Here is a 27,676-nt window from a genome sequence, read left to right as displayed (position 1 = left end):
AAGTAAGAATTTCCTTTAATTCAATTTAAATAGTTTTAATTACGATGGCGATACGTAAGTGATGTAATTAATAAGAATTCGAATCGTAAATGAATAAGGTTTGACGTTTAAAAATAGACAAGTGTCATGAGGTTTTAATATTTTTATTTTCTTTATTGTTTTGAGATGTAAAAGTTTTGTATAAATATGGAGAAGATAAAGGGATTAGTGAGCCACCCGTGATGGACGGACAGCTAATAACTGGGAAATCATCGTAGTAAAAATGGAGAGTGTTCCATACGTTTGAAGAAGGTATACACTAAACGCCATCGCGTTGAACTAACGTGTAACCGATTACTAGCTGTCCGCGCTACATGGTGTCTTTGAACGACTGTTGGGTGAATCTTCTAAATTTTTCATCTCCAACGCTAATACTTCTTGGTAACATTAACATACATTCCTACCATTAGAAAGGTCAAATTTTGAAATTATTTTGAACATTTTCAATTGTGTTTTTACGTTATAAGTAATAGACATGTTTACAATTTTAAGACTTAAATGAGACTGACCCATTAACTTCAATTAAAAATATCTATGCAGCTTATTCGTGTTTGGCTAGGACAACTTGGATTAAATTCTTACTGGGAATAGATTAATTTTCTCTAATGCGATTGCCACGTACAGTAAATAATATGACAAAGCGTTGATAAGCAATGCATTATATTATACGATAAAAATGGAGTATTGTTGAAGTTTGAGTATGAAGAGTACAGTTTGACTTTCGGAGTCAAGTTCCGAACTATGAAAGTCTATCATAAATTGACTTGAAATTTTATGATAACGTTGACTATTGCGCTTATTTTAACTATCCCAATCGAGGAAAAATAATTGCTTCATCCGTGCAACCGCCGGGTTGAAAGTAGGACTGAAGTGCGGTTCTCCAAATTTCTTTGGAATTTTCAGACTGCTGACGACGCGGCACAAACCGTCCTGGCAAACGTCCCGGCACAAGATTTCCTAACGACATCGGAACAACAAAAAATTAGTCAAACCAAGTGTGAACAGTTTGTCACGACCGCTTCACGACTTGAAGTTCCATAGTGTGTTTGAGGCTGAAGTGTAAGAAAAAGACACTAAGCTTAAACTTTTGTCACTGATTTTCAAGCCTCTAGACGAATTACGTTGATGACTTACCACCCGTAACTGGCTGACAACTTCATTTTGACCAATTAACTCGTTTTGTTACCATAATTTCACTGATCCGAAATTTGATGATCAGAAAATTTGGAACACTGAATGAGAAAAATCAACGATGTATTGTTCTAATAAATACAGAGTTCTGAATCCGATCAAATTTGTATTGAAAATTATTGGATTACTACCGAAACCACTATGTTCGAAGAAAGAGATTGTGCGCAAGAGATACCTGAAGCGAAAGATCATCAAAGTGTTGTTCATTTTTTCACGTCAACCAAAAAGAACGTTATTTCTCCTATTGTCCACGTTATTCTACCTTCTGTACATGTTTGGATACTCTGCTTGGTATGCCATGTACCAGCGTAAGATGTCAGAGTTTTTCGTCAACGTATCCGAATTAACGCGAGTTTGTGTGTGCCTCTTTACCTTCAATGTTCTTGTGATTAATGAAGACGATATAATTCAGTGTGCTAAAGCAATCTGTGACTTCAATCTTCCAGTTCGACAACAAGCACTGCATGAACGGATCTCTAAAACAAATAAAGGTATATATTACACCTGCATGCGATCGGTGCCATAATGTTAAAACTAGTTCTTTTAGCTCTGATTTACATCCAGATATGATTTACTTGTTAAGCTACCCATGGTAAAGTTCAGGTAACATAACATTATACCTTAAAAGAACGAACTTTTACTAAATATGAAAGGAAAAATACAGAAAAAGCTTTATTACAAAATAATTAGCATTTTATTAGTCTTAAAACCGAGGACTACTGTGCCGCCATTGCTTATGTGGCGTCTGCTAAACCGAACCTCTTACTCCTACCTTACCTATACCTCTCTCAGCCTGTGAGAATTCAACCAATCCCGTAGAGGAAGAGGTTCTGTTTAGTAGACACAATTAAACCAATCAATTAATTGCTTAAAACATTTTTCCTTATGTTTTTCGGAAAAGGCCGTTCTTTCAAGGTATAACGTTATGTAACCCGATCGTTTCCTTTATGGGACTCTAAAACTAAGTAGTCATTGGGTCCACAAAGAAGAAATATCTGCATGACGGTTTTTTTTAGAAACCTTTTCCAGAACTTTCAAATTTAATGAAACTATGCTTAACTAGAGGTTAATTATGAAGCTAAAATCTTACTGGTCAAACAATACATATTTAAAACTTGGATCATAGTGATCAAATAACGTTATTCATATCAGATTGAATCAGCTAACGCTGTAAAAATATGATTAAACAAATTTCGATAAAACGTTCAGCAAAATGAATGCATTTTGAATAGAACAACTTTTGATCACACGTTTTCGAAAATGTTAATTATAATTTAAAATTTCAGGAAGATATAAAAACTGCCTTAAACTGGTTATCATGACCATATTATTCTATGCCTATCGCACGGGATTTCATTCGAACAGAGTACTTAGTCAACTAACAATGGAAGAGTACTCATTGTGGTACTTTTTTGGAAGTACTTACATTCAAGAGGTGGAATGGCTCGGTAGAACAATCGCTTTTTTTGAAGCAAATTTTTTCGTTTTCGTCACGAGTGTTCTCGTGCTTGTAAACGTTTTCGTCATTGTCGTTTGCGATGTTTTATACGACAAACTAAATATGTTTAAGAATGTTCTTATGAGCTTCAAACCGGACAATGACGAACAGTTGGTCAATTTGGCTCGTAGACACACGGACCTTTTAGTTCTGGTAAAGAGAGTTGAAGATTCATTCGGAATACTTTACATTTTCTGGGTATTCGACTGGATGGTTGCTTTCTTCATAGAGGTTCCTAGATTACCCTTCATTTATAGAACGGGTAAGTCTATCAACAATAGGTGAATATATAAAGTATTTGGTCTTGCTCAACTTGTCAAAAAATAAGAAAACGTCATCACAGTTGCGCGCAATTTTGCACGAGACATAAGTCTAGATGTAGAATGCTCGTGAGGATTTTTTTTTCAAACTAAAACAAATTTCCTCACGTGCATTCTTTCAATGATCTTACGAATTTGAGCGCGAGCGTCATTTTTCCACACTAGAAACGTCACTCGTGACGATTTGTTATATTTTTCAATTAGCTCCTCCTACTTTATATATTTACCTATTACTTAAGATTGAGAAGATGTTAAAAGGGGCACAAATACATTTGATTTTATCGATATAGGTGATGTGATTGGCGTATGCTATCTGTCAACACATTTTATATTCCATTTTGCAATTTCATTGATGGTTTCGTTCGCACTCGCCAGACTGAATGCTCAACAAGAGGAATTTATTACCGCTGTCCAGAACCGAACATCGGAGGTGAAACGTTGCAAGAGGCCCAAAAATGTTACGCTTCTGTTGTATCTTTCTTATAAAATCAGGCGATCATCTCCAATCCAACATTTGCGAACTTTTAAATCCTACGTATTAACGAAAGATTTCATAATCGGAGTTTATTCAGGGGTTCTCAGCTTTGTTATATTTGCGCTTGGAGAAATTCAAAATGATACATTTTGAAAATTTAAAAACTTATATGGGCTTACACTGTGACCGCAGTAATCTACTGTATATCTAAATCGTAGTCCTGACTGACTGACTGACAGACTGACTGATAATCAACGCCCAGCCCAAACCGCTTGCCCTAGAAGGCTGAAAATTTGCAGGAACCTTACTCATAAGTAGTAGGCGCGTACTAAGAAAGATTTTTCCAATCCGCCGCCATCTTAAAAAATGGCACCCAGAATGTAAAAAAAATCTTCTTTATGCAACAAAGTCCGCGCGTTTCAACTGATTTCACAAATATTTAGTACACCGGTTTCCTTTAACCAATAGACGGGCTGAATGGTCTTTCGGTTTCTATTTGTTGCCATCTTTTCAAATGACTGCCAAAAACTTAAAAACTCTTCTTTATGGAATAAAGTCCGCATGCAAAGTAATTAAAAATGTTCCGACGGGCTGACGGGCAACGCCGAGTGACTAAAAATATTAGTCATCAGTAAAATCTACTCATTCTTTATATCATTTTGATGGAAGTTCATATTACACGCGAGTGACGCCGCGGATAACAGCTAGTAATTGATAAACGTTGAATGTATTAAATGTTATATGTTTTTTAAAAGTTCAAAACTTTAGGTTAATCACATTAAGTGAAATTTAGTCCCACGCAATTTTATGTCTATTTGTAACCAGAACTTCACTGTTACCAGAAGAAAATAGGGGAAGTACGTATTCGTACCTTTAGCTAGTGCAAGTCGTCCTTCTCTCCCAGAAACAAGCTATCGCTTTAAATTGGCCAATCAGAGATAGGCAGAGAACCGATAGAAATTTTTGAAGGTGCGCCACCATACCGTGAGAAACCGAACTACAGAGTATAGACGACGATTTCCGTCCTTCTTTCGCCCGGGTAGATTGACATTGAAAGTTATCGTTCAATTAAGAGTTAAAAATGGATAGTTCTGTCCAGTGTAATTTAGTATATCGTGAAACTAGTGACAAGAAAAGCCAGACAAGTTTTAAAGGCAAAACTAAAGGTATTCAAGTAGATTTTTCGCCAAATTCGAGTGACTCGTTAAGCCTCGGCCATAGTAAACTCAAGAAGTCAGGTACCATATCAAAATCAGCATTCAGCTGGATAGCAGACGAACCTTCGAAGAAAATAGTTTCTTGTATTCATCCGCGGTTTCCCGCCAAAAAAAACAGATAAAGTGACGTCTCGCGAAATAGCTTCTTCCCCTATTTTCTTCTGTTGTTACACATCCTTAATACGTTAATATAATATCCATGTAATATTATTTTAGTCCTCAAGAATAAACAAGTAATTAACGCATCTGTATAACAGATCCTACTTTTGAGTTAACGTTCACCTACGTTAATTCTCACAGTTTAGTTTGGGCAATTGGAATGTGAAATGGATTAACTGAAGAAATAGTTAAGGGAAAAGTCTAAATTAAATTCTAATCTTTAAAACATGTCTATTACTTAGTACTTATAAGTACGATAATAATTTTTTGAACAGCTTCTGTATTTATAGTACCTTCTGGAACGTTAGTAAATTTTGCCCCCTCAAAACAAAATATCTAAATATTTTCGTTACCGGAAGTTGATGTTAGGTTAGTGTGACGTTGAAGGTGAAAGGTATTGAAGAAATGAGGCTTAGTCTTAGACCCCATCCAATCTGAGAAACGTTCATACGCCTCTGTTTGACAAATTTGTTTATTTCTTACCATAAGTAACATAATAATTAGTAAGTTACTTATGTTTTTACAAATTGAAGTTATTCACAAAATTTGCAAAAATTAACGAAAAATTTCCAGAGATTCGTAAATTCTTTAAAAAATACGTTTATACCGCATTTTCACAGTTGAATTAGTTTAGAGATAGCGAATTCAAAGTTTGCAAATCAATTGATTGAACACAGGCGGAAATTAACGTTCAACTAAAACATTAATATACGGTTTTTTTTCTAACAGGAAACCGTGGGTATAGAATCGACTAATAAGTTGTACTCAACGGTTGCGGAAAGTTATAGAAAAAGGTTCAATTTAAGGTAAGCCTTCATTGTCATGACAGAAAAAGCAGACGCGCCACGAGCGCCGCCATCTGTAAGTGAGCAGTGTGGTTCGATTTAGCAGACGCCACTAAACCAATGGCGGCACAATAGTCCTCGTTTTTATAACTTATTAAATGAAAACTATTTTGTAATAAAAAATTATTTTTTTTTCCTTTTATATTTAGAAAAAGCCAGTTTTTTTAACGTATAATGTTATGTTACCTGACGTTTTCCTTTAAAATGAAGAGTTTTTTAGAGGCTAATCCAGGACCCCATGAATAATAAATAATGCACGAGACTTTATATGGCTGAAAAGTGGACGAGAAACCCGAACACCCTTATGGTCAATATCTACTATTAATACCATATTAATTTTATGTCGTTAGTGTTGGATATGTTCCCATCCCTCAAGAGGATTTAACAACGATTAGGGACCAGGATGAATTACCAGAGGTATGAACACTCCATCACTACTAAGTCAATTTTACGCCACTCAAACCATAATTAAATCCAACCAGACTATGGACTTGATGCTGTATCCGTTGAGAGTGGAGAACTTCAATTCTTTCAGTACGAAACGTCGCATAACGAGCGTTTTTGACACTGTGCAAACCGTCATTATCTCGTCGGTCCCAAAAATGACTAAAAATCCATCTATGTCCTTACTCGATATGGAAGGCACGGTAAAATGTAGATTGCAATCAGCGCCGTCTTAACCATTAATTGAGCCCCATGAAGATAGCAACCCAATAGACCATTTCGATGTAACTAAAGGGGAAAGACACCGGGGTAATATTTTGCCTTTCATCTCGCTGTTTTGACTCCTGTGCTGTAGTCTTTTTTATTATGAGAGTGAAAAAGGACGGCAATGTATCAACCCCTTTGTTCGACCCGATACCAAGGGTTACGTCGAAAAGGTCTATGGATGAGATTTCGTGGCTAAACATGAACGCTGGATCTCCAAAGGAACTATAGAAAACGTCCATCTTCCACTGTGAAAGCCGAGTTGTCTCTAGAGTAGTGTCAGGGGAAGGGATGGGGATGTGAACTGCAGACCAGTCAAGGCCAGTTGGTCTATTGTGATTCTTCATAGACCTATAGACCCAACCAACAAATAAACAAGTTGGCTTGGTCTCGTCTCCATCTAAGGGATAGGATCACGTGACTAACGAAGTTGATTGTAGTACCATCTGTCGTTGAGCGACGAAAATAAATCTCTTATTTTTCTGATTGGACTCTTGAGGTAAAACGGGCTCTGCGCATGGCAAAATCAAGCCAATCCGGTTATCCCTTTCTCGCCTCAAAACCCGCGAACGAGATCTGAGCCGTTAAAAAAATGCAAAAGATTTGTTGGTTGGGTCTATTGAAAAAAGTACACGTACAGTTTTTTATAATTTCTTTTTATAAGGCAAACGTGCTATAGAGATGAATCTATCCGTTTCCGGTCCCTTTAGACATGCAGCGTTCATGGGCTCATATACATTTGTTTGAATGGGGGGCTGTAGTGCTGTTCAGACGGCACATACTACCGCAATTCACCTACAGTTGTTATAAAATATAGTAATTTCCTATTTTGTCTTTAACAATAGTTCATGTTAGCTTGGATAACGAGTTTATTCGCGGTATCGATTGCCATGGCTTTATCAACACCCAGAAATCAAGGTTGTCGATGGTTTCTAAATATTTTTGCCGAGATGTTGTGGGAAAACCTTCTACTTTTTTTCTTTGAACGTAAGCTAAGTTCTTTGGTAAATAAATATAGGAGATGGAATACGTCTGAAATTGATCCTCGACTCATTTTACAGCGTACACAGTCGTACAGAGAGCAATAGCGTGGCGCATTGCTGTCACGGCCTGGTTAATCGCGACCACGTTCATTTTTCTTGAGACATCAGGGAAACTAAAATCAGATTTCACAGAGAAGGTGTACGATACAGTGGACACCGTTGATCAACTTATGAGTCAGGATTTTCGCAACGTCTTGTTCCTGGAGGGTTCTGACGAATTGGCTTTCTTACGCAGAGAAGTAACTATTAGAAAGAGGTTTGTGAATACCGACTGAATAATTGCCTGCGGTTCTTCTGTAGGCCAACACTAATTTCAACCGACACCGCAAATTACTTAACGAAATACCACCCAGCTCATTGGTACAGATGCCAAATCTGATTTATGGACAGCAATTCACGAACATCATCGAGGGTGATCACAGGAAATTCTTGGTCATAAGCGCTATGTTTATGAAATTTGTACTGACAGAAAATTTGGAAATATGCAACAAACTACGGTATGCCAACAGATACTACTTCTCACCGCCCATCGAGAACAACCTTGTGTTTTTCGGAATTTCCTACAATTTCTCACGATCGAAGAACCTGGAGAAAGTCAACCTCATGTAAGACTGACTTGGTCCATCTCAGAACTTATCTATTAAAACTATCACAGGAGGGAGGAGATACGTATTTGCATGATTTTACCATAAAAACCTATATCGGTTACCTGCACCCAGTAGGCCATTGCAATATAATTAAGACACGGGTGGTCAAACTTTGTCTTCCATCTCGTTTTTTTGGCGCCTGCACTGTAGTCTTTTTGTATCATGAGAGTTCGCAGAGACGGCAATGTATCAACCCCCTTGTATGTTTCGAGCCAAGAGTCAACGACAGACTGTGCCTGAGTTCACTATAGAGCTATATCAGTTGAAGGGGGGAAACGTCACAGTTGTCCCTGCCACTAAACGGAGCCGGTTTTCATCCTCCCTCCGTGCGGGCCGCTGAAGAACTCTATGCTAAATTTCCCGCACAATATGGCGCCTAGGCGGGGACTGGCGAAACCCCGCCTCAAAAGCTCTCCTTTCCCCACGAATTGAAACAGCTCTATACGAATGAGGCTAGCCGACTCACACTGCCTCTAGTGGTGGTTCTTGCTTTTATGTTGGAGAGAGCTTGTACTGATGTGATGTCGTGAAACGTCATAGATTTTCGAAAGCAACGCCTTGTCTGGTGCTATCAAACCCTAAGCACTGTCTAAATAGGAAAATGCTCGAGTCGTTCTCGAACCAGCTTCCATTTGACTGTAGCTTTATAAAATGTTGTACTCTTTTTAGGGTTGAGATATGGTCCGAATGCTTATACTTACTTGCCAATGTTTTCAAATCTCAATATTGCCTGGATGTCATCAAATGGAACAAGCCTCAGGACGCTTTTGCACCGATATCAGTTAAGGATATCGAAAGCTTGATTTTCCTTTATGCTATAGGCATCACCTTCTCCTTCTCGGCTCTAACACTTGAAGTTTTTCTTCCTTTTCTGACTTTGTCTAAGAAACCAAAAAGTTCAAAAAAGATTTTCAGACGCCAAATTGTGATTTTCCATATATAACCGAATTTATCATCAAGGCTAGCAATCTCAATAATTGTGATATCTTACCACAAATAAGGGGAAATTGTAGAAAACTATGCAACTTTTTTCTGAAAAGTCTGTCAGAAAATAAGAAGGATGTTCTTTGGTCGATTTTAAATTGAAAATGATTTATGACATTTTGCCGTCCGTTATCAAATTAAGTTTGGAGCGTTTTATGGATGACCCCTTAAATTTAATTAGCATTGTCTTTCATATTCTTAATTAAATTTAGATGGTAATAAGTAAAACACCCCAATCCTAACTTCAAAATGGTGGTCCAGACTGACAAAACTTTCAGAAACACCGTGCATATTAAACACACAGTTAAGCTTTTGCCATTTTTAAAAATTTATCCTAAGCAACTGCTGACTTTGGTGAAAGGGAGCCCTTGGCTTAACAAAAACCACTTTAACCTAATTTACTTTGAAACATATTAACTTATAATTAAATATTCAAATTCTATGAATTTCACCCTTTCTATGTTTACTTTGTTTCGATGGATTGTGAATACAGAATAACTTTTGTAGAGTACATGAATTTTGATGTTTCGAGCGATTTGATAGAGTTGTATTAATTGTTCCTACGTTATTTGAGGTATATTAAATAACTATTGGTATAGTGTCAGCAGAAAATTATATTTTATAAAAATATGTAATGCATCTAGTATGTTGTTTCGGATGATCTTCGCTTCAATCTTTGATTAAATTTATATTGCATAAGACATGTAAAATGTAAAAATATTTTCGAAGACACGACTTCCAAATAAAAACTGAACCTATGTTTGCTCTAGAAAAAACTAATTTTTCGGGTCATTCTTGTTATCTCACACAATAAATATTCATTCATCGTAGCATTAATCACTCACCAAGATCAAACATAAGAAATGTTTTTTTGGATATTGCGCTTGACAACAGTGTCTTTTGCAAACGATATTATAAGAGTTTCGTTGTTTAACTATTTTTCAATTACACTTTTATGTGTTTCTTTTAATTCTAAAAATAATAGAATAATTTTTGAATCACGTTATGATATTTTTGTCAACTAAGTCTAAGTCAGTAACGACCAATTCTAAGTGATCTCTTCGAGGTCAACTGACCTTAAATTCAAACTATTACTAGATGTAAATAAATTGAAGTGTAATGTTCTATCAAAATAATAAAGTGTCTAATAGTAATAATGTGAACGATCTGTGGCTTTAATACGGACTTGACCAGCGTTCATTGCGTTTACTTTAATAGGAAATATAATTATATGTTTTTATATTTTATTATTTTAATACTTATTTCCTGATATTTTCTTTGTGAATAAATAATTAATGAATAAAGCCGATCAATATCAGTCAATCACAATAATTTGGCTCAAGCCAATTTGACGAAAAAATAATTCAACTTAACTTTCATAAGGCACAAAAAGTTCTGTTTGAAAGTTGAGGAAATGGGTATCAGCGTGCTAGCAAGTTAACTTGCCGTTTAACTCAAATGCCGTAGTGATTTCTTCTCAAATACTTCACCTGAAGCGCACGAGATTTCCTGTAAATGTTGAACCCCTCCGGTCTCACGTTTTACACTGAGTAGGACTTCAATTCATAAAATATTTAATGAAATTTCTGACATCGAAACGCAACACGCGGCATATTAAATTACTTCCTCAAATTTTTTGTCATATTTGACAGGTGGAAATTATACGTATGCTTTGTGGAAAAAATAAAGAATCGATTTTGTCATTGATCTGGATTTTGATTATAAGCAAATATCGAATACAGAATTTGCGTTCAGAGAATGCGGGAGAGCGATTGAATTCAAAGGTTTGCTCCGAAACATTTGAGTAAGAACAATAAGATCGATATGTTTGATCTAAGGTTTGGAATAATAGAGGTAAGGATATGCATTATTTCAAAATGTATAAAATTTAAGGTATATTTGCATGTTGCGAGGGACTTTGCCCCTCGGCTATAATGTAGAACATTAGTGTGCTTAGTATACATTCTTGCAGGAAACCGTGGGTATAGAAACAACAAACAATTTTTACTCTTCGGTGACGGAAAGTTTTAGAAAAAGATTCAATTTAAGGTAAATCTCCATCGACATTTTTTTTAATTTCAATTTTTCATTAATTTATTTATTTTTTGTCAAGATTTAATATTATATTAATTTTACGTTGTTAGTGTTGATTTGGTTCCCATTCCTCAAGAGGATTTGACCACGATTCGGGACCAGGATGAATTACCAGAGGTATGAAAACGCCATGACTAGTAATACAAGAAGTAGGATTAGGACTAGAAGTATGGAGGAAACCCAGCCTCTAGGCAGAAATGAATATACTGGAAAAGACATCAGCATTTGCCCCTTCCCCAGCTGAACATGGCCATTGGGGAGGGCCTGTAAGGAGGGAAGTGGGCAGTAAAACATTCTGGCACTCGACTAATTTACTAATCAGAACGCTACGCACGAAGAAAGTCTACCAAAACAGAGAGGGGGACGCGATTCGGTAAGTTTTCCCGGGGCCTGTGTTACGGGGCCCGCGATTTCGTCATTTTCTCAGGGGCCAGCAAACTCTTTCCACAGCATTGTCCAAAAACACTCAAATTTGTTCACCAGTGACATTATTGCCTTCTGATTATACAAATTAAAAATTACACCTTCATGCCTTTCAAACCGTAGACAATAGACATGATGCTGCTACCCTTGAGAGTGGAGAACTTCGTAAATCGTCGAATAACGAGCGCGTTTGATACAGTACAAAGCGTCATTGTCTCATCAATCCCGAAAATGACGAAAAATCCAACTCTGTCCTTTCTTGATATGGGAGGCACGGTAAAATATTAATTGGAATTAATTTCTTATTGTTAAAAAATTTAATAACACGCTGTTTTGGCAATTGCAACAGTTCGTGTTAGCTTGGATGATGAGTTTATTTGCCGTGTCATTCATCATGGCTTTTGCCACTCCAAGAAAGCAAGGTTGTCGAAGGTTTCTCCATATTTTTATCGAAATGTTGTGGCAAAACGTCTTAGTTTTCTTCTTCGAACGTAAGCTAAGCTTTTTCGTGCGGGAGAAGCATATGTAATTACGAGAGATTTACTTCACAGCGTACACGGTCGTTTTGAAATCAGTTGCGTGGCGCATTGCTTCCATGGTCTGGTTAATCGCTACCACGTTCATTTTTCTTGAGACATCCGGAAACCTTAAATCGGATTTCACCGAAAAAGTGTACGATACGGTGGACAACATCGAACAACTCGTCCGTCAGGATTGGCGAAATGTCTTGTTCTTAGTGGGGTCCGATGAGCTAGCTTTCATGTGCAGAAAAGTGACTATAAGACGAAGATTAGATTAGTGAATATTGCCACTTGAATAACTGACTTCCGCTCTTCGTTAGGTATCTTCTAATTCGAAGGGACACTGCGAACGATTGAAACGATTACCACCAAGCTCAGTATTGTCTTTTGAAAGTCTCATTGTAGGAGACCAATTCACGAGTATCGCGAAAATCGAAGGAAAAAACAGGAAATTCCTCGTCATATCTACAATTGCCATAGAAATTGCGCTGTCGGCGAATCAGGAAATTTGCAGCAATTTACGATACGTCAATAGCTATTACATATCACCGCCCTTCGACAACAACCTCGTGTTTTTTGGAATTTCCTATAATTTCTCACTATCAAAGAACGTCGAGAAAGTAAACCTCGTGTAAGATTGACCTGCTTGAAAATATGGTGGTATAAAAATCATTAGGTGCAAGCATAAGTATCATAATTACCCCTCAGCTGCATGATTTCCTCAGAACCCAAAATTACTTATATTATTTAAGTGATACTATTTGGAAAGTGTATTGGGGATTCCACAAGATTTTTTTTATATAATTTAAGATTTAATATGGACATATGTTGTTCAAATTCACTGCATGATTTTATTGGTAGCTAGTAGTAAAACAGATTTGCAAAGACTGATGAGTGATGAGAAGTGCTGTCAAAGGCTTAACACCGTGAAGGAAGAACTTAAAAACCCATTCTCGTGAACGGTGAAGTTATAACACAAGCTACCAGTAAAGCTGTTGCAATACAAAATATTGTTTGTGTTTTACATAAGTTATAACTTTATGGTGGTACTTCAATCTTTCAGCGTTGAGACATGGTCTGAATGCAAACTTTTATTTGGCGATGTTTTGAAACCTCGGTATTGCCTAGATGCCATAATATGGAACAAACCACATGACGATTTTGCACCGATATCAGTTAAGGATATCGAAAGCCTGATTTTCCTTTATGGTACAGGAATCACGTTCTCCTTCTTGGCTTTAACACTTGAAGTATCTCTTTCGTTTGTGATGTCATGCAAAACATCAAACAGTTCAAAAAGGTTTCTAAGGCGCCATCTATGAATTTTTCTGCATAACTGAATACACACGACATCTAACAACAGAACCCGTGTAATTGTACGAAATTAAAGTCATGCTAAATTTTAAAATTCAAGTAACTACACTGAGTTCAGTGAATGAAAGGTTTCAAAGATCTTGAATTATCAAAGAGCCTAAAACTAACTTTGAAAATCTTGGCTTTAACACTTGGAGTAACTCTTTCGTTTGTGATGTCATGCAAAACATCAAACACTTCAAAAAGGTTTTTAAGGCGCCATCTATGAATTTGTCGGCATAACCGAATGCACATGGCATCTAATAACAGAACCCGTGCAATTGTATGAAATAAAGGTCATGCTAAGTTTAAACTTCAAGCAACTGCACCGAGTTCAGTGAATAAAAGATTGAAATTCCAAAGATATTGGATTATCAAAGAGCCTAAAACTAACTTATTAATTACTCAAGATCAAATTTAAGGAAACCAATTTGTTATTAGCAAAATGTGTCATATTCCAGCTGGAATGAACACAGGTGAACAATCGGAAATACGCCATTAATGATCTTGATTTAAAATTCTATTACTTAATTTTAATTATTAGATAAATTGGAGTTTTTATTTTACGAACTGTTATGCAATTTACGACAAGTGATTTTGAACTTACTAATAAATAAGGGCCGCTAGAATATAAATTTTAAAGAAAAATTTTTAACTTTAAATTTGGCACGTTTTAGCAATTAATTTTTTCTCGAAAAATTACATGTTTTTTATAAAGCTTAACTTTCAACTCTGAAATTGCTCTTGTTTTAGCACTTACATAATATCACGTGATTACTGAATGAGAAATGAAGCGTTACGATGATGATAAGTGTCGTATTTAATTGATATTACGTTGCTTGTTATGATATATATTATATAACTCTTGTTTTTGTGTCAGTAGAAACTAAATTTCATAAAATAAAATGCAACGCAACAGTACCTGCATGGTTAATTCTTTTGGATTATTTCTTTACATTTGTCAGATTTATAGAGCAATAATTAAATTTGCAAAAAGGATATAAAAGAAAGCATAGAAAAACGTGTAAATTATAAAATTTCTTTCGTAAACACGAAAACCCCAAATCAAACTGGAAATATACCGTACCTAAGTTTGCTCTAGAAATTTATATTTTCAGGTCGACGTTATTATCTTAAAATAATATTCATTTATCGTTCAATTAATGACCTAGGAATTCAACGAGAGAGTGTCTCAGATTCTTATACCGTAAGTTGAATATTAATTTTGAAAGTATTTCTTTCTGTTTAGTTGATGATATTGGTTTATATTTAAAAAAAATTAAATTTTTATAAATTCAAATTTTAAAATCTTAGCTATTACCCGTGACTTATCTGGTGTATAATTAGTATTTAAACAGAAAGGTTTTATAAACCGCTAAATTATGAAGTATACAGTATTTATATGTATTATACAGAGTCTTTTTTATAAGTCTGCCGTAAATTCAGGGGATGTTCTTTGGTCGATTTTGAGTCGAAAATGTTCTATAACAATTTTCCGTCCGCACCACTGTTTTCAGGTAGTGATTTAAGTATTTTACGTATGACCCCTTAAGTTTAATTAAGAAACTGAAAGACAATGATTTCTAATTTAATAAGTCTGCCATAAATTAAGGGGGATGTTCTTTGGGCAATTTTGATTCGAAAATGTTCTATGACATTTTGGCATCCTCGCCACTGTTTTCAAGTAATGATTTAAGTATTTTACGGATGGCCCCTTAGTTTTAACTAAGAAACTGATTAAGACAATGATTTCTAATTTAATTAAGGATTCATCCCTAAAACACACGAGTCATAACTCCAAAACAGTGGCCCGCACGGAAAAATGTCATAGATGTTACATTTTTGACTCAAAATCCTACAGAGAACACCCAACTCAATTTATGGCCGACTTATCAGAGACACCCTGTATATAAGATCTATCATCTACTGGTGACTAATATTTTACTAGTACATAATTATCACATATATCCAACCATTTGGTTAGCGCACGTCGCTAAATCAGTCAAGCGGAATTTTTTCTTTCCACTTTATCCAATTAAAAACATTAAGAAAATAAAATACAGCCTATATTATTCGGAATAGTGTAGCTTTATATGAAGAAAGATATTTTTTGACTAGCAAAATCACATTGCTACGTTATATAACGTTAATTACTATGAATATAAATCAGGGATAGATTTAATTTTAGAAGTAGGAATGGGGAACGATTAGTGTTTATTTCAGTCAGACTTCTAGCCCAGAATAAAGCCCCTCCCTCCAACACGTAACGAAAAGTTTAAATTATCTTATTGGCTCCCTTAAACTACGTTTTGATGACGTTGCTGACGTGAACGGTGAAAAATACGTAATTCCTTTTTACCTCTGTCGCTACGACCCATCCGCCTCTTCTTTCATACCCCTCCATCCCGGGGAAGGAGATCCGGGACTTTGACGCGCGACCAATATGCCCTGTTCTCCATTCCTACTTCTAAAATTAAATCTATCCCTATATAAATATAAAAAAAGGTTCTTGACTGGGTCTAAGATAGTAAAAAGCGGGCAGAATTTAGTCATAGAATTGATAAGCACTCAACAAATTTGAAGATAAAGACAATTATTAATAGTATGTATAAATGCGTTATATATTTCAAATTATAATTATTCCTTTGTTTGGTAAAGATACTTGTAGAAGGCCTCAAATTAATTATTAACGGCGTCAGAAAGATTACGTTTAACGTTACGTGTTTGTCAGCGAACAATAGTGTATTAAAATTGTTCCCAACGCTTTGTGAAGTATTTCAATTATAATAGTAAGGCCGCTTGTCATCGAAAACATACAAAAGCCTCAACTCGAAGATTTAATTATAGCAGAAGTGAGATGAGACTAGAAGTACTGAGCTAATCAAATTCTTCACTCGGCGAAAGTGAATATTCTTGATAAGACACCAACGGTTGGCCCTCGGGTAGCGGTTTCTGAATTTTCCCTCCGAAACGTGAGACGTTCGCGATGGTAGACGGCCGAACTAGATTCAAGCACCCGCGTGCGTATTCCGCAGCTTTAGGTTGAGGGGAAGGGTAGGAAATGTTTTTGGAACTCGACAAAATTGTTTCTCTGTAGTGTAGGCTGGCGCGATGGAAGCGGCATAAAATCCTCAAATTTCTTCACTAGTGCCAGGATCTATTACCAATAGAGCTCTTCGATTATAGTCATTGAAAACACATGTCTAGTGTTGGGGAGGGAGGACCTTTTCTAATTTGTTTCTCGTCAATTTTATGTCAATAAATATACACACATTTCCAAGGTTACCGAAACTCAGTTCTTACATGCCTCATTTAATATGAAAACAAGTAAGTGTACGTACCTAATGAATTAGCGACCACTATAATGAAAACCGTGGTCTTGTTGTTTATTAATACAATTACAGGTAGGATTTTAGTTAAATTTTCTTAATGATATACAAATTCTAATTTTAAAAACGCCCATATACAAATTGTGCTCCACCATTTAAGTTAATCAGCATTCAGTAATAAAGGGTTATATTAATATTGTCCATTAGCATGTCACCAACGCCGTAAAATTGTTTACGGCGTGTTCACCAGGGCGTATGAAATTTTTTACCTATCCGAGTGACGATGACGTCACGGAGAGGTATTACACTGGACGTGTCTATCTGTGTGTGTGTTGTGTGTCTGTCACCTCGTTCGCAGTTGGCAAATCTGAGCAAACGTGGTCGCAGAACGCAATTTTTGGCTTCTACTCCCATCATTAGGATTAAGAAGTACGCGGCGATGGGCTAGGGTTACGAGAAACGTCTACCCAACCAATGGCAGGGCTTCTACCAAAGGTTCAGGCAATTGCGGCTTTTCTATTCTTTTAAAGTGAATCTATCGCCTTATATACCCTAAATTTCCAAAAATTGTTAAAGAGGCATACGCTTGAATTCAAACGTCAACAATAGCTATGTTTAAAATGATTTTAAGAATAAAGTTTCTTAAAACGATTTAACTAGAATTAAGGTAAGTTAACGACGATTCAAATAATAATTAATATCAATTATATTTATTTAATAATTTATTTAAGAAAAACCTCTTAATTTCCTCTCGACTCGGGAGAGGTTCATTTTGGTTTCCCAACTTGTTTCAAAATATTTCGTAAACGTTTTGCACCCACTGCTCCCTACCTACCTATAATTACTATTTCAACGATTAATTAAAATTTAGTATGTTTGTTTTTCTAGATTATTATATAACAGACGTTATTGCGCGTGACATCAAGGTTAGACGTTATGAATAAATAAATAAATTTAATGTCATACTCTCTTAAAACAAACGGCATACATAGAGCTAACGGGACAGTTTAGTTAATGCATCTCTCCTTGCTTAAAATTAGGTTTGCCAGTCGCAGATAGCTTTTAAGTTATGCGCTAAAATCTCGCCTAGATACTTTGGTATAGTAATATCATAAACTAGTAAGTCAAATTTTGGTTTTTCCTCACGTTTCTTTTTTCAAATATCCTCGTTTCAAAATTTTGTGAATTCCAATTTCTGCTTCAATTTTAATCTTAATTATTTTATACTGATGATAATGTTTCTGATAAGTCTTCTTTTAGTCAAACTGACTGGAATGTGTTAAACATTTTGTAACTACAGAATTTAGTTAAGAACATATGGACTACTAGCTGTTACCCGCGGCGTCGCTCACGTGTACTAAGAACTTCCATCAAAATGATAAAAAGAATGGGTAGATTTTTACTGATGACTAATATTTTTGTAGCACCCTAAGACCGAAGGCACTCGGCGTTGCCCGTCAGCCCGTCGGAACATTTTTTTATTACTTTTCACGCGGGCATTATTCCATAAAGAAGGTTTTAAGTTTTTGGCCGCCATTTAAAAAGATGGCGACAAATCGAACCCGAAAGACCATTCAGCCCGTCTATAGGTTAAAGGAAACCAGTGTACTAAATATTTGCGAAATCGGTTGAAACGCGCGGACTTTGTTGCATAGAAAAGATTTTTCTACATTTCTGGGCGCCATTTTTTAAGATGGCGGCGGATTAGAAAAATCTTTCTTAGTACGCGCCTACTACTTATTAGTAACGTTCCTGCAAATTTTCAGCCTTCAAGGGCAAGCGGTTTTGGCTGGGCGTTGATTATCAGTCAGTCTGTCAGTCAGGACTTTGATTTATATAGATATAGATCAAACCTTTCCTTGAGATGACCTCAAACGACAATACCTCTAGAAACTATGTTAAATTTGTACGAATAAAAGATACCTTAACTTGAAAGCGTGTTCATGCTAAGTCCAACTAAATTTCCCAATTCAAAACCTAAGGTTTATAATAATTTTTAAAGTTACTCGCTATCGCCTATTGTGACTATTACAAAGGGCTTTTCTGCTATAAATTCGAATTTTGTAAAAGCCCACACGATATAATGAAAACCCGTTGAAACGACCCAACCCGTACCATGCATGCCCGTACTTAAACATAATATTCTAAGCTTTCTCTAACACTACCCAGCTCTCGGCGTCTACTTTCAGCACATGCGTAGATTGGCGAATGTTAAACACAGTATAGGTTGAGTAGGTTAGTAAGAATTAACATTTTAAAAGCAACCAGCTGGTTTTCTCTTAAAAGATGAGGATACCGAATGACGTTTAGAAGTTTACTTTAAAAAAAAAATTGCCGCTAAATATCACCCTTGAAATATAAATTAAGAATAGTATTTAATTATAAAAATTTCATTCATTGAGAGATTAATTAAACCATTAAGCTTCTCATTTTCAAACTGGAAAAGGTAATGTGGCTCATAATTTGTAAGATTTTAGAAGTTTTCCAGCCAAATTACACATTATTGAAAATGCTGGTGAAATAATTAACTTATTTTTATTAATGGACCAAAGATATACGGTTGTTACCGGAAACCTAAGCTTACCAATCAAGTTCAACCAAACCTAACCTTACCTAATACTATTGGGATCACAAATAACGAAATTTAACCTGGCCGAATTAAACTCGCTTCATCTAGTTAAATAACGCAGCCTACGCCATCATAAACGACTACCGTTTTTGCATCCCGGCAGACCCGGCTGTACAGCTCTTTAGAGAACTGCTGTATCGGGTAAACTGCGTTTTCGGAATAACCGCTATTATGGGGTCTGCTAATACGATGGCTTTCCAGATTAATGTATTATAATTTATTTTTTTAGAGTCAAAGTTCATCCGTTCTAAAATGTTTTAAAAATTACGGTGGTGCTAGCGAATTAAAACCTAAATGCAAATTTTCGACCCAAAATTACAGCGTTTACGTTCGCAGCATGCAAAAGCGCAATCTATCAGATTATCGGCTTTACATGGAGCTCTTTAGGAAAAACGTCCTATCAATTTTTTTATTTTTTAGTCACATCGTATGATGGTTATCTAAGATAAGGCTCTTAGTTTTACCTGCCCTGTAGTAGTTGTAGTAGTAGTAGAGCCAAAGTACGCCTTTGGCACTATCAAATTTTTCCTTGATCATTTTTGAACGTCGAAAGAAAGATTTTTCTTTTACGATCATTCGAAGTGGCTACTATTATGAGCCCAGCCCTTGGGTCATCTTATTTTACTTAGTTTTACCCAAAGCAGACCCCTTATTTAGTTACTGACCTTTCAGACACACGCTGAATTATATAAGACTAGTTTCACCATTTCTGTTTCAGGATACCAATATGAGTGGCTCGTTGGGATACGTTGACTACACCATAATAGGTCTCGTTCAGCTCATTTGTATACTAATTGGTGTTTATCATGGTCGTCAAAAGAAAACTTCGCAAACAGTTGAAAGTTACGCGTTGGGAAATCGTTCTCTCTCGCCACTAGCAGCTGGTTTATCTTTAATGGCTACATACGTTAATGCCTTTGCTATGGTTAGCCATGTTTCCGAAATGGTGGCTTTTGGACTGATTTATGGTACTTGGAATGTTTGTCTTAGCATCGGACCATTGTTTGCAGCTTACGCCATTGTTCCCGTTTTTCATCGTTCATCGTACATAAGCATTTACGAGGTAAGTAAGTTCTTATAGAACTCTTTGTTTAGCTACAAATTGGGCAGAAGCAATGTTTGACGAAGACAATACATTTTGTATTTCAGATTTTAGAACGAAAATATGGTTCGAGTTTCAGGCAGTTGTTTACATTGTTTTATTTCATACTTCAGGTAAATATTGAGACCAGGAATGCATAAAGCTAATTGGAATCATTGTGCATTCATATATATCCCATTTTAATCTCAATGCCGGTTTTGTGGGCAGGGCTTTAGTACTATTCGTCACGCCTCCTAATTCTGACATCACCGGTGATTAGCATGAAGAATTTTACCTTATCTGCACCTTGCACGCACAACCGATCTCGCGTTGCTGCCAACCAATGAAATCACAGATAGAGAAAGACTTCCGAATTATGACGTGTGACAGATAGTACTGAAGTCCCGCCCACAAAACCCGCATAGAAGTTAACATGGGACAAACGGGGCACAATGGTTCCTATCAGCTGTATGTCTTCCTGTACTAGTTATAGGCGCACCGTAGATCGGATTGGAACCGATTTATCTCTGCCATTGCATAGAAAATCCGTTTATAGTTGAGAATTGTAATGCTTGGTTTGTAATTTCTTATAATAAGTTCCTAATTATTATTATTATTGCAGCTTATCTATGGCGGCATATTTCTATTTGTTCCATCAATAACACTGTCAACAATAACTGATATTCCATATTGGGTTTCAACGACGGCGCTCGGATTGATATGCGTTGCATACTCTACCACGGTAAGTTGAATTAGGTCCCAATGTTCAATGAAAGGGCTCTACAAAACAGCTTTAACCATCTCTAGAATAAATTCAATTTAGCTATATACGTAACAAAATAGTTTTCTTTCGAATCTGGAATTTTAAAAAGTTCAGCTAGCTAATTGGACCAAGTCATCTTGCGACTTATTGCCCCTTATCTAACGCCTTTACAATGCATAGAGGGGTGGTGGCTAGCCCCTATGCCACAGCTAACCGACAGCGCCCTATACTAACTATTACCGTTCGTCTTGCTACTAGTGTTTTCCAAAACACTGTTCTTTGGGGTAGTCTGACCCAAATAACGCACCTTTTAATCTATAGCAGATTTACCAGAAATACAGTGTATTCTTAATTGCAATATTAAACTTGCATTTGCCTATTTCAGGGTGGGATCAAAGCGGTTATTTTTACTGACGTTTTCCAAGCGATTCTAATGATATCATCGATGCTTTTAATCACCGTTAATGGTGTCATTGAAAATGGTGGATTGGCCAATGTTTTACTGATAACGAGGGAAAAACAATTTGCCCGATTCAAGTTAGTGACGTTTAAACATTGACAAGAAATAGGCGAGAAAATGTTTTCGCCTATATAAGCTTGACCCATTAATGGGCAAAACTAATATTAATGCAATAATTGAACGACGTTTCAACAGTTTTGTGGGAAATCATACGGACAAATACACTTTCCTTCCATTGTTTTTAAATGGAGTAATATCGTCGCTTCTTCAGGGCTCAGTTTCTCAACACGTACTGCAAAGGATTCTTGCAGTTAAAAATCTCAATGAAGCTAAGAAGTGAGTTGCACAGCGAATAATATACTAATTGTCTTGAGAACGAGTGACTGGGAGAGACTTATTTCAAAAGCGGAACAATACGGCGTCCCCAGGTCACCATGAATAGTTGTCAAAATTCGTTTTACCGCTTTTTAATCCAAACCCCAAGCCTCAGTGGTCCAAACGACTGCTTCAATAACTTCAACTTAAATGCATATTTTCAGAAGAACGATGACACTCTGTATGCTCTTAATACTTAAGTTATGAAACATGATTCTTCACAAGCTCACCCTTCTGTTTGCCGTCTTACTCATCAACCTTCAGATGGGCGTAGGACTGTGGGGTGAATTCTTTAACAGTTTGGTACTTAATAAATCAGAAATCAACCCAGAATCCACGTCTTGACGTGGGTCAAAAAATCCACAAGAGCGTTTTGGAAATCAGTTATGTGCTAATAGAGTAATGATGAGGGAATTATTTATCGCGTATGTGATTCGGTTTAGTAACCTTTCTCCAAATTTTCTCATGTTGGGAAGAATCATGTTACAATTACCTGGAATTGTAGCACGCTTCTCTTGAAGAGAAGTATTATAAACTTCTGATATTGCAAGGGGCACTGGTAATTGGGACTAGTTTAATTATTCAAGACACCAAGGGTCCCTAGTCTGGATGACCACTGGGGAAAAAAACCTTATTTTGAACCCTGGTTAAGACTGCTATCCCACTGAAAACACTAGTTTTTCAGTGTATCAGAAATTCAGAATGAAAGATTTTCTCTCGGTCCTGTTTTAGTTTTATTTTAAAGCTCGTAATTTATTTTCAGGGCATCATGGATCGCATTTTTCTGTTTGTGTTTGTTTCATTTATCTCTTCTAACCACGGCCATCGTGGTATTTGCGTACTTTAATCAGTGCGATGGTGATTTAGGAAAACCCAAAGAAATCTTACATAATAACGAACAGGTATCTTAGATAACTCGGTTACTAATACCCATCTACATAAACACTAAATACAATTAAGCAAAATTTATTTACAGGCTGTTCCACTGTACATTGTCAAAGTATTGACGAAATATCCCGGATTTGCTGGAATTGCCATATCGGGTATATTTAGCGGATCTCTGTCAACCATGTCATCAACAATTAACTCATGCTCGGTGGTTATGATAAATGACTTTTTGCAGCGTTACGTATCAACGGAAACGTACAAGAAGTACTCTGTCTTGTTTTGCAAAATCGGAAGTAAGTTTAAAATAGTATTCCGTCCCAGGGAAATGGGGTCCGGGACTTTGACGCGCGCCCAGATTACTCTGTTCTCCATTCCTACTTCTAAAATTAAATCTATCACTGATCCTATTCATAATTTCTATTTCAGCCGTTTGGTTCGGTTTGATGTCTATAATATTTGCTTTGTGTATGCCTCTCATGGGTGGCATTATGCGAACGTTTCAAATAGTTCTGGGAGGCATTTATGGCCCATTAGGCGCTTGCTTCTTCCTCGTAATGTTTAAGAGGTCTTTAAACAATAGGGTAAGATACATACAACACGAATAATTTTAACATAAATTAGAAAATTTTTAACCTGAGATAATATTCTAAGGCGGTATTGTGCTCATTAATTTTGTCAATGGCGTTTGTCGCGTGGATCGCATTTGGTTCAATATCAGTTACGAAAAATGTAAACTACACAAAGCCATCTGATATTGATATTTGCCATACAAATACAACCAGTTTCATACCATACGAAACGTTTAATCACACTTTGGATTATGATGTAAACATTGAAAATGAAAGGTGAGGACTTTCAGTATTTTAAATATAGTTATAAGTATAATTAGCTTAATAATAATATTTCTCTTCGAGAAAAGTGTACTGCACAAAGCGGGTACTGTAATTGTAACATGATTCTTCCCAACATCATCCCTTGGAGTGCACAAGGTTACTAAACCGAATCACGTACATACGTGATAAATAGTTCCCCCTCATCATTACTATATTAGCGCATAAGTATTTGTCAAGGCGCATGCGCTTGTGGATTTTTGTCCCACGGCAAGACAATTAAGGTTTGTGGGTTGATTGCAGGAGAGCAAACAAAATGGTGCCATGAGCCCGGGAAGAATCATGTTACATAACTAAAGTAATTTGAGGATACAGAATGTTACCCTTCTAGTATTACCAGAAGAGAAGTATTATATACTTATGGTATTACGTACTTTTGTGGAATTTAAGCACTTTACAGAATATGTGAAAGGAGTGTGTCAGAATTAAGCTCTAGCGCATTTCATTCATCGTAATTAAAAATGACTATTGACGCCTTATTTATTTTCAGTTCTGAAGCTGAACCGGGAGTTATGTTTTTGTACCGATTGTCACCAGCGTGGTACCTGTTCATTGGATTCACTCTCTGTTGCATTTTATCCATTACATTTTCCAGCCCTTTCAGTAAGTGCAACTTTCTTTTACCAAAACCTGACGTGACAATTCATAAACACTTGAGACTACTTAAGAGGGTCAAGGGGTCATTCTATTTCTACTCTAAAATTTCGAGTCACCTTAATATCTCACGAACAAATAAATTCAAAACCCTATGAGTCAAAATGTTTTTTTAACTGTCGGGGCTTGTAACATTGACATACTGTGTGCCAATTTCCTTCTTTTAGGGGCCAATAATTGGGGGCCCATACACTCAGACACTAAACCATGTTCTTTGACATTTTTCACTCAAATGAGTGTCAGACCCAAGAACACATCCTTTAATTTTTGACACACTTATCATAAACACCCGATATTTTATAATGTACGCGAACCTTAACACGTTATGGGGTGTTATACAAACTTGCCTCGTTGGACACCAGACAGTGTATTGCTTGAATAATTTTTCGTCCTTGTTTCCCAAATGTATTGATACAAAAATACTGTTCTTATGGCGGGCAACACCATATAGCACCGCATTACAGTTCAAAAATAATTATCTCAGATCATCTGATAAACTGGAAATTTAATTACAGATAATCCAAAAACACCAAAAGAGCTTCTGAGCCCATGGATATTAAAGGCAGAGCACAAATTTTCTCCTATAAAGTAAGTTACAAAAATTTGGAAATCAAATTATCTCTCTGTGTATAGGCCTAGTTGAAATGTTTGTTATTAGGATTTATTTATTCCTACACCTCGGTAACCTTAATGACTCATTGTACCCAATTTTAGGACTAAAGACGCTGATGAAAAGGAAATAGAATTGGTATGCAATTCTGACTGCTGACCGATCACCACCATTCCATCGAAAATAGTTTTTTTTTTTTTCATTTTTGTAGAGAATAAAATTATGTTTAAAATTATATTTAAATTGTACATAGCCTATATTCGGCTCAAAGCCCCAATTAATAAAAACATAATGACAAGTTCATTCCCACGATAATATTTCTGAGTATCTCTTACCCACGACTTCGTTAGCCTGTAATCAGTATTAATTTTTAATTAATTTTCGCAAAGCAAACCAGAAAACCTGAATCGTAAAAACAAAACGTATAGAAAGGCCGTAAAAAACAGCTAATTTAAATGAAGAAGCGTTCAAATTATCCACGAAATCGTACAAAATATAATTAAATATAAAATAATAATTTAGGTAACTAATCGAAAGCCAAACAAAAAAATCAGAAGAATATTTATGCGAAGTTAAACGATTAGAACGGCGGTTAAAGAAATACTGTTATTATTAGGTTTAAACTTACCTCTCTCAGTTTTCCCTCGAAAATGAAGGAACGGTGTAGTTTATAGGGTGCAAATGCATACGTCTGTCTTTCGGTAAATTCAACAACTTTTTTAAAAAAAAATTCGATATCTTTTTAAGTGAAATTAAAACGTACCCTCCCGTTGTACCTTTGGCAACAAAGTTCTTTACACAATAGGCCAAAAATGATGTCAATGTCCTAATTTTTGGGAAAGGGAAATGGCGAAAGCATTATGTTTCCGCCAGAGTACCTACAGACCGAATAGAGTCAATAGGTCAAAACTCAAAAAATGACGTCAAAATCCTATTTTTGGGGAGGAAAGGAAATGGGGAGCACATCATATTTCCGCTATAGACCATATAGCGTCACTAGGCCAAAATTATGTCAGTGTCGTATTTTTTTATTTGGAAAACGAAATGGCGAACCAGGGATAGATTTAATTTTAGAAATAGGAATGGAGAACGGTTAGTATTCACTTCAGTCCGACGTATGGCCCAGTATAGAGCCCCTTCCTCTAAACACGAAGCGAAAAGTTTATATTATCTTATTGGCTCACTTACACTACGTTTTGATGACGTTGCTAACGGGGACGGCGAAAAATACGTAATTCCTTTTTACCTCTGTCGCTATGACCCTCCTGCCTCTTCTTTTATACCCCTCCATCCCGTGGAAGGGGTCCGGGACTTTGACGCAAGCCCAGATCACTCTGTTTCTCCATTCCTACTTCTAATATTAAATCTATTCCTGGCCGAACGCATCATGTTTCCGCCAGAGTATATATCATTGAGTTGAGAAACATACCACTAGAGTGGCCTTTGCGTTAAGCTGCTTATTGGGGGAATGGGGGACAACTTTTAAAGCACTGGGACGGACGGACAGGCACCAAGTTTATCAAACGATGGTGTCGCCATCTCGAAAACGAACTTTAAATTTCCGCCTTTTACATGTATTCTTGAAATTAGTCAAATTTCCCGCCTTTTCTGTTAGTTCTCTTTTTTGCACCGGGATAGCGCCACAAGCGCGTGATAGAGTTCATTTTGGTCTACATCCTTGCGGATGAAAGGCCACTCTAGTGGTAATTTTCTCAACTCAATGGTATATATAGACTGATTAGAGTGAATAGGTCAAAAATGACGTCAACGTTCTATTTGATATAGTTCCGAATGAATTTAGCAATACTGTTCTGATATCGAAATTACAAGATTTCTTTTCATAAAGCATGGTTTTCATCAACCAAAGTTTAACGGAACCTTAGAAGAAAAGAAAAATTTTCATTTTTCTGTGGTAAATTCTAAGAAAACAAAAGAAAAGCGAAGCATCGGCGGCAAACCGTTTTCACTGCAATTCATAATTTGAAAGAGACCAAGGCTTACCTTTCATGTTGAAAATGCAACAATAACAACCCATCAATTTGGTTTAACTTTATTGTCTTTGTAAAAACGTTCAGTTTGACATATTAATAACGATTAATCCGATCTTCTTAAACAAATTTTTCGAGACTAAACAAATTTCTCGAGAGTTGACCTAAACGACACCTACGACATCACGCGTTCGTCGCTTTCTATTGGCCACGGCTTTCCTCCCGTATTTGCGGAAAAATAGAAAAGCTATTCACCGAAATTGCGCCAAGATACCTCTGAAAATCGGCGCGGCACGCGAAATTTCCAGCCTTTTGGGCTAGTGAAAACCAGTCTTTAACATGAGCAATCAATCTTCTATTTGCGGAAACGATATCTACATATTAAAGCCGCGCGTGTTTATGTTACCGACAAAATTTCACGATTTAAAACCAAAGGTTTAACAAATTTTTAAAATTTATACGCTATCTCTCATTGTGACTAATAAATACAAC

General features: G+C 36.2%; 2 protein-coding genes across 2 annotated transcripts; both read left to right on the top strand.

The window, feature by feature from the left end:
- Positions 1 to 1,011: 1,011 nt before the first annotated feature.
- LOC149678463 (uncharacterized) lies at positions 1,012 to 6,167 on the top strand. The gene is made up of 5 exons (XM_089835870.1): positions 1,012 to 1,721; positions 2,517 to 2,990; positions 3,339 to 3,634; positions 5,629 to 5,705; positions 6,095 to 6,167. Exons 1-5 carry the CDS (start codon positions 1,292 to 1,294, stop codon positions 6,165 to 6,167), a joined length of 1,350 nt encoding a protein of 449 aa, XP_089691996.1. The 5' UTR covers positions 1,012 to 1,291.
- LOC149678462 (uncharacterized) lies at positions 5,996 to 9,077 on the top strand. The gene is made up of 5 exons (XM_089837150.1): positions 5,996 to 6,161; positions 6,227 to 6,391; positions 7,298 to 7,439; positions 7,514 to 7,734; positions 7,796 to 9,077. The coding sequence occupies exons 2-5, from the start codon at positions 6,230 to 6,232 to the stop codon at positions 8,102 to 8,104; spliced, it is 834 nt and encodes a 277-aa protein (XP_089693276.1). The 5' UTR covers positions 5,996 to 6,161; positions 6,227 to 6,229; the 3' UTR covers positions 8,105 to 9,077.
- Positions 9,078 to 27,676: the final 18,599 nt, after the last annotated feature.

The sequence above is a fragment of the Phalangium opilio genome, unplaced genomic scaffold (assembly GCF_054372755.1).
Source record: "Phalangium opilio isolate 3A_F unplaced genomic scaffold, DU_Popi_V2 ptg000042l_1, whole genome shotgun sequence".
Classification (NCBI taxonomy): Eukaryota; Metazoa; Arthropoda; class Arachnida; order Opiliones; family Phalangiidae; genus Phalangium; species Phalangium opilio.
This window is presented reverse-complemented; position numbering and strand designations above follow the sequence as displayed.